This window comes from Giraffa tippelskirchi, chromosome 5, assembly GCF_054371585.1.
Source record: "Giraffa tippelskirchi isolate mGirTip1 chromosome 5, T2T-mGirTip1v1.2.pri, whole genome shotgun sequence".
Classification (NCBI taxonomy): Eukaryota; Metazoa; Chordata; class Mammalia; order Artiodactyla; family Giraffidae; genus Giraffa; species Giraffa tippelskirchi.
In genome coordinates this window covers 27,905,647-27,918,471 of record NC_137279.1, presented here as the reverse complement: position 1 = coordinate 27,918,471, position 12,825 = coordinate 27,905,647, and the positions used below count along the sequence as shown (strand labels likewise).

The 12,825-nt window shown below is 52.6% G+C and overlaps 1 protein-coding gene across 8 annotated transcripts in view; it reads right to left on the bottom strand.

Annotated features, from left to right (window-relative positions):
- Positions 1-1,470: 1,470 nt before the first annotated feature.
- The window catches only part of SPEN (spen family transcriptional repressor), an 88,575-nt gene continuing 77,220 nt past the window's right edge, over positions 1,471-12,825 (bottom strand). For all 8 annotated transcript variants that reach the window (XM_081488116.1, XM_081488118.1, XM_081488112.1 and 5 more), the window contains 5 exons: positions 4,477-12,619; positions 3,572-4,060; positions 3,217-3,411; positions 2,717-2,875; positions 1,471-2,238 (listed from right to left, as the gene is read on the bottom strand). In XM_081488116.1, coding sequence (XP_081344242.1) covers positions 2,107-2,238; positions 2,717-2,875; positions 3,217-3,411; positions 3,572-4,060; positions 4,477-12,619 — 9,118 coding nt within the window. In that variant the 3' untranslated portion in view covers positions 1,471-2,106. The remainder of the gene's footprint in view (positions 2,239-2,716; positions 2,876-3,216; positions 3,412-3,571; positions 4,061-4,476; positions 12,620-12,825) is intronic.

Genomic DNA, 12,825 nt, shown 5'->3' with positions numbered 1-12,825 from the left:
GCGCCACAAGCCCCATCCTCTCATCTGGTCTCTTTGGAGGCCGCTCATCTGCTCAACCTGAGGATTGGACCTCCCCTCTCTGCCGTGGAACACAGCTGTGACCCTGCCCTCTGCTCAGGTGTTGGGAGCTGGGCCCAAAGGGCTTGGCCACACTGCTTACCAGGATCCAGGTCACCCATGCAGGGCCCAGCTCGAGGGCTCATTCAGCCAGAGCAGCAAGGTAGGCAAAGCACCAGACCCAGCAGGCCACAGGCCTGGTTCTGTTGGGCTTAAGGAAGCCAGAGAGCACCACACTTGCTTCACGGTAACTCTGGCTGCAAGATCAAGGCCAGGCCAGCGTCATCTTCTGCAAACATTTACTTGCCCTGAATCAGTGGAATCTCTAAGGTGAGGGGCTGGAGGGACAGGAATGAGGGACCAGGAGCTCTGATGGGGAGGTGGGCGGTGCAGCAGTGGGGATGGAGAAGCGGGTGGTCATGAGATGCCATCTCTGCCGCTTTTCCATATGGCTCGTCCCCAACAGCTGTAATTCCTCACTCAGAGGTGGCACCATCCAGCACTGGAAGTATAGGTCTGTTTGGAGTCCAGGGATACTGCAAGTGAGAGCAGTCTTTGTGTTCCATCCCTCCTTGCCCACCTCCTCACCTTGTGGTGGGTCCAGCTGTTCAGAGGCAGCTGCTGCAGGGCCAGCCTGCACCTTATCTGGAGGAGGAAGGGACAAGAGGCAAGACCCCAAAGCTTTCTTAATATGTTTCTGAGTTTGACTGGGAAGTGGCTCTATTCTTTTTATCAAATTTGAAGTGCCTTCAACATTACCCAGAAACCAGCTGGGACCTTGACGTGTCACATTACCACCACAGCAGTGAAAAAGTGGTTCAAGTCGTGGTCTGCGATGAAAATTTTTTTGTACAAGATAAAATGATCCTTGGGGAGGATTAGTGGCAGAAAGGAGACGGGTTCCATATACAGACTTAGTAGGGGATTGAAAGCAAACATGGGGTGAGGGCTTACTGTTCCTAGAAGCCAAGGACCCCTGGTCCTCCCATCCAAGTGACAATCACATCCACACTTGACATGTTTTATATTTTTTAATAAAGTTGGTAATCCAATGGACACACAAAACAAAACTGCGCTGAGAAAAACAGTTTCATAAATTAATAAGTGTTAGGAAGTTGGGGGAGAGGTCAAGGTCACAGGAAGAAGGGAAGCTAGTCTTTTTGTACAGTCTTTTTGTGTGTGTGACACTTCCAAATTGTGGGGGCAGGGCCCGTGCTATAACGAAGCGCACTTATACAAATGAGTGACAATACAAAGTCTGAGTATGAAAATAAGATTTTCTCTGAAAACACATTTTTGGCACAGATTAAAAAAAATGTATGTCAGGGAATTTGATTTTTAAGTCAGTATTATATATATTTATATATATTATATATTTATATATACACACATCCCAAGTTCTGCATATTCCACTAGGAGAGAAAATCCTTCCGTTTGCTCTTTTTGATTGTAAACTGTACATCCTGGGTGAATCAAAGATGGTGGTGGCAGAATTAAGAGAGGTGACATCCAAATGAGCAAGGGGAAGGGAGGAGTGGGGACCAAACAACTCAATGAAATGTTCCTTGACCCCAAGGTTTCAGCAGATGTTTGAAGTCCTGCGTGAGTCTGCGACGTGTGTTCACGTACACCAAGACATCCAGAGTGTCACAGCCTGTCTTCACTGTGCAAAAGTCCAAGTCACTAATTTAGTGCAAAGGCAGTTCTGTTTTGTTTCTTAAAAACAAAAACAACAAAAAAATCCCACTGCCCTGTTCCTTTTCTCCAAAAAGAGGAGAGAGAAACCCAGCCTCAAGGTGTCTGCAAGTCCATTGGTTGGTGGTCTGTCCTTGGGCTAAACGTCATGTAAACATACAGGTAGCAGCACCACTGCCCAGAGGGGTCTGTCCGACTGAGCCAGGCGGGCGGGCAGGAGGGTGAGGCTGGCCGTCTGGCAGTGGAGTCTGTCCCCTTCGGCAGCTTCTTCCTCCACTTGGCTGGGTTTTCCTGTGTGTTATTTTTTGCTGCAAAGCCTCAGGAAGATACACTGAGTGGTGACCATTCAGTGGCTCACACAGAGGCAATGACAATCATGAGGTGGGGAGAAATGTTGGAGATGCTGGCCAGGAGGTCAGGGGCCAGCCGGGACAGGTGACTCTCAGAGAACTCGCAGGGCGGGAAGATCTGCAGCACGTAGGCGGGCTGGAGTGGGGATGAGAGAGAGAACTTGGACCCCCGGCTTCACATCACCCACCCACTACCTCTCCTCCCTCAAACGCTCCCAACTGGGGGGCCCTGAAGGCCCAACACACAGAGCCAGGCTGAGTCAAGTTCCCAACCAGCTAAGGTCTCTTGAGACTGTCAGAAGAAAACTAGGTATCAGAAAACAAACAAACTGCCTGCCTCCCTGGGAGCCTCTTTTCAATCATTAAGCTAAAGAAAAAGCTTTGCTGTCTCAGCTGCCCACTGACTGTTTCCAGGATGGGCAGACAGCAGTGTTGCCCATACATGCCCATCCCCAGCTGGTCTCCTCTATCGAGAATGCCCCTTGTCCAGCTCCTCTGGGCATCTGTCCTGGACTCCTCTAGTTGGCACTGGCAGGTTAGTCAAACCACCCAACACTACCCGCAACCCCCACTCCCATAGGCGTGCGTGTGCCAAGGCAGGATGCTGGGCTGACCTGATTGGAGCCGGGGTTGGGAACATTGATGATCCCTGCCGCCTGCTTGGCCTGCAGGTATGTGATGAAGGCAGCCTTAAGCGACTCTGTTTGGCTCACGACGTCCTCTTGGTCGCGGCCACAAGGCAGAGCCAGCAGCAGACAGTAATCTGTCTCCACCTGAGAAAGAGAGAGCTGTCAGTGATCAGAGGCCACCTCACAAAAGAAGGTCAGAAGCCAAAAAGACGGTCCAACCCAGGGGATTTGGCTCCTAAATCCACAAAAACCCCCACTACTGAGATGACCTTGAGGTCCCATCCATATACTTGTTGAATGAAAAAGCCTCGTCTCTGAGCCTAGAGGAACTTTACACCCCTAGTGGAGACAGAACACGCCCTTCCTCATCCACTCTTACGAATACCATTACTGCACCCCAAAACAAGCGAGGGAGACAGTGGGGGCCACCCATGGCTTCCCTTCTTGTGGGTGAGACAGTGGCTCACCTGGGCCCTGAGCCTTACCGTCATCCTTCGGGCAACCCCTTCCAGCTGTGAGGCCTCCAGCCTCATCCTCTGGGCAATCCTCAGGGGGGGGCCTCCTTCGGAGAGGGGCAGGGACCGATGGGCCAGGACATTGTTGCCAGAGACGAAGTGGAGCTGCACAGCAGCTGTGTCGTTCTTGAGGGCCAGTAGGCCCTGCCACACGATGGGGTACTTCTGCTCGCAGGGAAACAAAGAATAATGAACTCACGGATGGAGAACGAGGCCATGCTGGTCATGGCCCTGAGTAGCAGGTGCTGATCTAAGTGGGGATCTCAGGACAGTGAACACAACGTAAAGCTTGGAGGGTGGTAGGGGAGGCCCTGTCCAGGCTTACCTTCAGAAGCTGCACCATATCCACAGGCCTCTGGGAAGTCAAGTGTGGAGAGGAATCTTGTTTGGGGGTGGGTGGGGCTTCAGTATGGGGCAGAGCCAGTCCTGGAGGGGTGCTGGGGCCTGAGGAGGTGGGGACAAACAGCGGCTGCTTTGGGGCAGCCTGAGCAGGAAGAGGAGTTGGGAGGTCAGGCTTCAAGGAGACACACACAGGGGAGGGATAGGAGGTCTGGCTCGTCTCTGCCTGCGCCCTCTGGACCTGGGTGTGAGGCTCAGCCGGCCTGTTGGCAGAGACGTTAGGGAGGCGCGGCTGCTCAACTCCTGTCTGGGTGCCCTTGGCTTCCTGGGACACCGGAGGCATCTTGCTGCTTGGAGGCTGGCTGAGCTGGGAGGGCTGTGCAGGCTGGGCCGGCTGTGTGGATTGCACAGGCTGGAGGGGCTGTGAGGGCTGTGCGGGCTGAGCAGGCTGTAAAGGCTCGCCTTCAGGGGGGCCCTGGAGTTGGGTGGGAAGAGAAAGGAACAGAGTCAGTCTGTTTCGCACAAAGAGCATCCTGCCCTCAACCAAGCACCCAAGAGCCCCCGGGTGGGTCACCTGCAGAGCAGCTCCTGGCAGCCAGGCCCCCGGAAGAAGCTTTAACCAGATGGCCCTGCTCTCGGGCATTCAGGACTGAGGGTTCTGGTAAAAGGTCACCTGTTTCCTACCCATGTCACCCCGACAGGTCAGAGCCGCCACACCACCCACTCCCACTGTGAGCTCCCTCATGTCCCCAAGGCTCTGCTGTAATCTGATCCCTTCATTCTGAAGTTGAGGAAGCTCCTCTTGAAATCCACAAAAAGGACGACATATTTCAGGGACCTGCTCCCCGCCCTCCAACTCTCTGGACCAGAAGACAGACTGGGGGTGCTCACCTGAGCGGAAGCCTTGGTCCGGGAAGGTAGGCCAATGGAGGCCGTGGCAGGGAACTGTGTGTGTGTGAGCTGGGCCGGGCCGTGGTAGGTGCGGACGTCTCCATACCGGTACTCCTGGAAGAGCTCCCCGCTCGAGTGCACGATCTGCACCCCGTGGGTCACCACCACCGGTGGGGTCAGAGGCAGCCCCTGGAGCTGGTTGCTGGGGGTGACTGTGAGGATGCGGGCCTCCCCGTGAGAGGCAGGGGCAGGGGCAGCTTTGGCATCTGCCGTCTTGGCAGCTTCTTTCCCTGGCTGCTGAGGAGTCTTGCTGGCTGGCAGCACCTTTCCGACCCCGTCTGCCGCCCGGGGCTGCTCGCTGACGGCTGTCACGTGAGGATGCACCATGATCCTCACATCCCGGGGCACGGTGTATGGGTGCAGCCGGTACTCGGACTGCATGACCAGCACCTCCGACTGCACAGGGGCTGCGGCTCGAGCCACGGGCAGGTGGTAGTGCACTTCCTCCTCTGGAGGGTGCTGGGAGGCCAGGGCGGGCACCCCAGCTGCGGCTGGCTGGGGGGTGCCGGTGCGCTGCGGGGCCCGGACCTCTATCTGCTGCGGCTGCAGGGGGGCCCGCGGAGAGTGGAGTGTCTCGGGCCGGATGCTGTAGGTGATGCTGGGCAGCGTGGGTGTGTTCATCCTCACCTCGCCCTGAGACAGGTGGCTGAGGGACACAGTCTGGGTGATGCTGTGCGGCGGCATGATGACAGACTGCTCCGGGTGGATGCTAGAGATGAACTGGGGTACAGGAATGCCTGCTGCCAGCATGACCGTGGCGTTCGTGGACAGCGGGGTGGACGTGGTGCTGCTGGGATGGCATGCCCGCGGGAACGGGCTTGGAGCAGGCCCACTAGGTCGAGGGGAATGCACATCTGGCTTGGTGGCTGCCAGATGGGACACTGTTCGATCTGTCGGGGTGCTGGGCCCTGAGGTGACATGGTTCACTTCTGCCGGCAGTTTGCTGGGCAGAGCCGGAGGGTGGTGGGGAGTAAGAGTGGAGCCCAGGTTCGCTGGCTGAAGGACCTTGGTCTCTATTTTAAGCGTGACGGGGTCAGCAAGCTTTTTGTTAGTGGTGACTATGCTTGGGGTGAGGACTAGCTGGTTGTGAACCAGCACCGGGGGTGTGTTTATGCCCTGGGTGAGGACCTTCACTGTGCCACCCTGGGTGACGGGTGTGGACACAGACAGGTGAATGGGCTCGGGCTTCTCCAAGGACGGACGGTCGGCCTTCACTGATGAAATCACAGGAGATGCGTTGTATGTCTGTGCAGTCAGTACCAGAGTAGAATGGGTGGCCACGTTTGCATAGCCTGAAGGAGCTTGAGGACCTTTGGTCGGAGGCTGAGACGGTGTGACAGAATCAGGTTTGACCTGAGACTTGGACACCGACTGTTGAAATTCAATGTCCATCGCACTTGCTGGGGGGATCTGGCTAATCTTGGCGCTGATCCGCTGGGGCCCTTCAGTCTTCTGCCCCGAATAGCTCAGGAGCACAACCCCTTCGGAAGTGTTCACGCGTAGCCCGGCGCCGGAGCCCGTGTCTGCTGGGCGATCATCAATCACAGACATAGACCCCGGGTGGAACCGATTGTTGTCACTGCTGCTGGATCTCTGTTTGCACTTTGCTGACGGTGCGATCACTGCACCTGCAACCGTCATGGCACCCGTTGTTGTGGCTGTCACACCCCCAGAGGCAGCGGTCACTGCACCCGCCGTGACTGTCACTGCACCCGTGGCGGCATTCACTGTGCCTGGAGTGGCATTCACTGTGCCCGTGGCGGCGTTCACCACACTGGTGGCGGCATTCACTGGAGTGGTGAGAACGTTCACGGGCCCCGTCAGGACATTGACTGGTCCCTTCAGGACGTTCACGGGGCCAGCAGGAGTGTTCACCAAGCCTTTCAGCGTGGCCACTGAGCCCTTCACAGGGCCTTTCAGGGCATTCACAGGGCCAGCCAGTGCATTCACCGGGACCAAGGAGACATTCACTAGGCCAGTCAAGGCACTCACCAGGCCCGTCAGGGTCTGAGGAGCAGGTTTCGCCAGAGTTATCTTCTGTGAATTCTCCAAATCAATGCTGACAGGCATCCGGCTAATGACAGAAGTAATTTTGGGAGCAATGACTGGAGTCACCTTTTCTTTGTCAGCGGCTACTGGAACCTCTGAGGCCTGTGTGTCAGAGGTGTTAGTTACCGGAGTTGCTGTTTTTTCTTCTAAAACAGGTTTTTTAGATTCAGCTGGAGGGGGCAGTGCCTCATGCAGGCAAGGGGCAGCGCTGACAGGCTCTGCAATGGCAGCTGTGACACTCGTGGAAGTGACACCCATAGCAGATACATATTTGGGGTCCATGAGGATCTTCCTCAGCGTACTGGAGCTGGTGTCGATGTCAGAGGCCTTGGTGTCTGGGGGAAGAGCCGGAGAAGGGGTGGACTGCGCCTGTGGCTCCTCCTGCCTCGTGATCCACTCTGTCACCTTCGCAGGGGGACTCTGGTGTGGGATCCCCCCAGCAGTGACAGGGAGTGGGAGCTTTGCTATCGTTACAGAGGGAATTGGGGGGGTGGGCATGCTTGAGTCACTGGGCGGGGTCACTGGGTCACTTTCAATGATGGAGTGCACCTTGAATCTGGCTTGAGGCTCATCATGCACAGGGGCAGGCTGCGAGGGAGGGGCGGCGTCTGGGAGCACAGGAGCTCTGGTCGGAGTCTTTTCCTCCATGCTGCTTTCTTGGGGCAGATCCTCTCGGGATGGAGTCTTGCTTGGGTCAGAAGCACACGATTCAGGAGCAGTGGACTGGGGCTTGTCACTCTGCTTTTCTTCCTGTGGAGCTTCTGGGGGTTGTACTGTCGTCCCATCACTCGAAGCGGTGCTCTTGCTTTGAACCTGGTCAGGTTCAGGGACATGGGTCTCTGTAGTGGCCACCGTTTTCTTGTTTGTATTCCGTTTGCGGCGTGATCGAGTAGTCTTCTGGCGCCCTTTATCTTTCCGAACCAGAGTAACTTCTGCTTCTTTTGACCCCTTGGCTCCCGGCACTGGGTGGGAGGTTTCGCTGCTGTCTCCTCTGGCTTCCTTGTTGTCTGCTGGGCCTGCTGAGGCGTCAGGTGCACTGCCTGGTGGCCTAGAAGATTCAGCAGCAGCCTCTGTCTCCAAGATGCCGGACACAGCCTCATTGGTCTCAGGCTCCATGCCTTCCTCGGGAGGTGGCGGATCTGTCTGAGATTCCGCAGGGTAAGGTGGCGGTGCAGGGAAGTTTTCTGGCTCCCCAGAAATGTCATTTATGATGGACCCAATGGCCGCAGCCAGCTCTGTTTCACTGGCTTGGTGTGCGGGCTTGTCCCTGTCTTCTGTAGAGAGGCCCTCTGCGGCATCAGGAGCTGCTGCCTTGAAAGCTGCGGGTGTGGAGGTTTCCGTGAGCTTCTCAATGTTCTCCACGGCCTGCTCCAGTTCCATCTGCCGGGCTAACTGATTTGCTTCTGGGGACTGCTTGGAGGCAGACACATCCTCCTTCTCTGGTTCCTTGTTCGGTTCAGCGGGCTCACTGTTCAACTGCGATGATACACTCCCCTCCTTCTGGGGACTCTTGCTCTTCTCAGGGGAAACCGCCACGACCCCAGCCTCCTCCACTGGCAGTTCTGAAGGGCCTGCAGGCACACTGGGACTCACGGTGGCTTCCGCATTTTTCACGTTTGCAGATTTGTCCACCGCCGACCTAGAGTTTCGAGATCGTCCTCTCTTTGACTTGGAGTTTTTCTCAGGGGCTGCTTTTTTCTCCACTACTTCAACTGAGGGGGTTTCGGGTGGATTTCTGTCCGTGCTACTTTCTTTCCTGTCACGTTTCTGTTCACTCGCTGCTTCTTCTTTATCGGCCTTGGATTTTGTATTATTTTCTCTCACGTTCACTTGGGGACTCCCCTCAGTGGTTGCCTCAGGACGTTCGGGGTCAACTTTGGGTTCATTTCTCCCCCTCTTCCCTTGTTGACCACCAGCAGCTACTTTCTGGGATCGTGGGGATCTCCAGCCCTCAGCTGGTTTGACCGTCTCGACTTCTTTGGCCTCGGTCTCGTCGTCTTCATCAGCCCGACGGCGAGTCTTTGGAGGCCTCCCCCTCCGAGGGGTTGTGGGAACCGCCGCGGCCTCCTGCAGCTCCCGCTCCAGTCTCTTCCTGGTCACTCGCGGCTGCTCCACAGGCTCCTTGATAGGAGAGCGGCTGTCATGGTCGCCCATGGTTGCGTAAACACTCCTCACATTCCGGCGCCTGGTTCGGCCAAGTGGCAAGCTTGGCTCGGGGTGTTCGGGGTCCGCGGCTGAGTTTTTAGAGGCAGTTCTTGTAATCTTCTCTGCCTCCATCTTCAGTTCTAAAAGCTTCTGTGCTTCTCCTCGGGGAGAACTGGACCGCTTGAGCTTTTCCCGGTCTATCCTCTCACTCTTCCTGGTGACGGGCTTTTCCACAACACTTGCTGCAGCTGCCTGAATGGGGGTCTTGGAACGTTTACTTTTGTTTGGCTTTTTATCTTTTGCAGCAACTGGAGGATCAACCTCTACAACTTCAGTAGCCGGAGGCGGAACCTCAGGAACATCCTCTGTTTTTTGACTTGGGTTAGGTTCAATGTTAGCAGCCAAGTCTGGCTTTTCCAGTTGAGGCTCATCGGCTTCCTCAGGCTTCTGAGTTGGTTTTGAAACTGTCTGGGTGCTGTTAGGCTCAGAATCTACACTGATCTCTACCTGGGAAAATGAGGCCCCAGGAGTTGGAGGCTTGGCATCCAGATAAGGCAGCTGATCGACTGATGAGCCTCCTGCAACAGTGGAAGGAGGCTCAGCAGTGTCTTTCCTGGTGTCCACTCCCGGGGACAAGTCTCCTTGCTCAGGCTGTTCCACAGTGCCAGGAGCCAGATCTGTATTTGCGGGTTTTGCTTCTTCTGGGACAGAGGCTGGCTCAGTGGCCTTCTCTTCTGTCACTGAAGGCCCCTCTCCTGTCTTTTCACCAGCTGTCTTCTCCAGAGATGCTGCTGCTGACTCTGGAGCTACAGCAGTGACACTAGGAGGCCCAACTGAAGATGGAGTTTTCAGTTCTGGCTCTTTATTCTCAGAAGCAGTTTCTGGAGTCTTGGGATGCTCTTCTGTATCTTCCTGTTTCTCGACCTCTTTGGGTTTCTGGTCTTTTTCTTTTTCTTTCTGTTGCATTCGTGTGAGTTCCATGAATCTGCTATGGAAAAGAACTACTGGCTCTTGAATCAAGTCAGTTGTGTTATTCAGTCCATCAGAGGTCTGCCTCCCATACAACCTGCCAGCAACGAAGTCAGATTCTTCATCTTTCCTCTCTAGATGCTGCAGTCGCTTGGAATCTTGTTCAAAGATTGAGCTGTGTAAAAAACGAGAAGCAAATAATTCTTGCCTTTCCTGTTCTTCTTCTTTATGGTCATCTTTCTTATCGTCCATTTTTCCCTCTGAATCAGTCCGGATTTTCTTCTTTTTCATGTACCAGGATGGAATAGGTCTTGGAGCAGAGTCTACCTTTTCTTTATCTTTGTTGTTTCGGAAATTAGCAAATCGGGAGTCCCAGTCAAGAAAAGACCAATTTTCTTCTCGAGAGGAAGAAAGGGATTTGGCTCTTTCAAGCAAAGCCTTAGTGTCTGGTGTGATTGTCTTATCCAATGCAAAAGAATAAAATTTGTTCCTTTCTAAAGAACTGGAGAGTCTTTCATCTCTCTCACGTAGTTTGTCTTCTCTGTCCCTCAATAAAAAAGATAACCGAGAACTTTCAAATAATGCAGAGGCTCTAGGTGAGTGAGATTTGTGTTCACCATCGTCATCAGAATCAGAAGGTACCTCGCCAGGTTCCAAGTCACGGACAGACCTCTTTCGAAGGCTGTCTCTCTTAATTATGCTGTTTGGGAAACTCACATCAAATCTGCTGGCATCGTGTTTCATTTGAGAATCCCACCGATTTAGTTCATCTTCAGGATTCAAGACAGATAGTTTGATTTTAGCCATGTCTGCCATCTGTTCTCTCCTGCTCGAATCATAAGGATTAAATTTTAAGGACTCTTCTCTGACTGTTATATGAGAATAGGGGAGACCTTTGTCATCTACTTTAGGAGACCCTCTTATGGACATTACCCTAGGAGAACCAATAGGGTCATCATCTTCGTGGAAGGAACCAAGCCGGACACTGGGAGAACCACCAGTCCTTTCAGAATCTTCACTGATCTGGCGTGAACTTCTGTAGTTCCTTTCTCTCTTGGTGCAGATGTCAAAATCAACATGGTCCATCCTTTTCTTTTTGCTGGGAGGAGAGTCATCAGTGACATCCTGAGGGGGTTTGCCTACCTCGTGAACAAGACTACGTCTTTCGTATTCATCCACATCTTTTTTAGGACTGCCAAACTTCTCAGACTTGGCTATTTCCATCTCCATCTGCTGTTTTCTACGACTCTGCTCCATTTGTTTTCGGTAACTCTGCGTGTGATCAATATCAATGCCAATTTTTTCTTCAGTATTTACTGAATGTGGTTTCTCTTGGCCCGATTTACATTCAAGTGGTTCATCACGAAGACTGCAATAGTTTTTCCTATTATCTTCTCTCTCTGGTCCTTGATCATCTAATAGCTCCAGCTGTTTGAGTTGTAGTTTTGAGGGAGTGGGTTTTTTTGACTGGATTTCTTGATTTTCCACAGATTCACCTACTGGTTCTCTCAGCCTTGACTGCAGATCTGAGTTGGGCCTTGAGCCAGTCCCAACAGAAATACTGGCAAGCTCCTGACAGTCTTTGGGGCTGGGAACAGCATTAAGTCTGTCTAGTTTAAGTTTTTTAGATTCTCTTTTAAGAATTTCTTTCCTCATAGGCTTTTTTTCAGATTCTCCTTCCCTCGGCAGAATGACATCTCTAGATGACATGTCAGGCTGTTTCTTTAAAAGCACCCGAGCATCTTCCATCTCTGGACTACTTTTCTTGAGGTCTGATTTCTGCCTTTCTACTTTCAAATTGGAATCTGCAAAACGCCTTTTCCTCGCCTCCAGCTTCTCCAGATCCCCAGCACTCACCCCGTCAGCACTCTGCTCTGGTTTTAAGTGCTTCCTGGGTTTAGGCCGGCCTTCCTTATCTACCACTTCTATGTGGCTTGAAAGCCCCCTTTCCTTTGGCATTTTCATCCTAATAGATTCCAGTTTAGACAACTCAGATTTTGCAGGCTCTGTTTGAGAGGTCTGAAGTTTCTGATCTAAGGCAGAAGACTTGACAGTGTCATTATCAAGCTTGGGTTTCAGCTTTTCCAAAGGGGTGTGGTCAATAACCTTCCCCTCTTTTTCTTTCACTCGAGTCAAAACCACACAAGGCATGAGTTCCAAGCGGTTTTTGGCTACTTCCTTGTCAGCTTTCTCTCTGCTCAGTTTATTAGAACTCCTCAACTTTTCGGGGCTTTGTTCTCTCTCATTTTCTTGGTCTGTTTCTGAAGACTGAGAACTTGGGGAATGAACTTTTCCTTTTCGTTTCTGCTTATCAGTTTTGTCCTTCTCCACCTTTTCCTTCCTTATTAAACGTCTCTCTCTTTCCACTCTCTCAGGATCGAAAGTTCGTTCTTTATCTGTCTTCTCATTTTTTGTATAGCGTTCCAAACGAGGTTTGTCAAGTTTATCATATCTTGGAGGGGAAAGTGAGCTGCAGCTTCCACTCCGGTCTGAGGAGCGGCTGTAAACCCTCCTCTCGGAATCACTCGGCAGTCTCTCGGACTGTGAGGGAGATGCTCCAGGACTCTGAGGGCGTCGCAAGTGCACTGGACTCTGACTGCGTTCAATTGGTCTCCTCTCGTGGTCTCTGTCCCGGTCAGACTCAAATCTTTCACGTTCTCTTTCTCGTTCCCTTTGTCTGTAACTATATTCCCGAATATCTTGTTCATAAGGATCATTTCTATAATCCCTATATTCCCGGGGATCATCATAATATCGTGATTCATAGTAGTCTCCTTGGTAAGTTTCCCATTCTGAATAAAATTCTCTCCCTCGAGCTGGATAGTCCCGTCTGGAATCCTCAGGATATGTACCCGGAGTACGGACATTCTCATAATATGTACGATCTTGGCTATAGTCATAAGATCCCCTTCGTTCTTCTCTGCCAAAGACAAAAAAGAATGTATTGGTTTTTTGTTTTCTCGTCACTGACACACTAATCATACACGTGCAATTACAGAGTCCTGCTTCTAAAAATCTTTGCCATTATTTAATCATTAGAACTGGGGTTTCCCTCATGGCTCAGTGGTAAAGAATCCATCTGCCAATGCAAGAGACAGGGGTTCGACCCCTCATCCAAGATAAAGA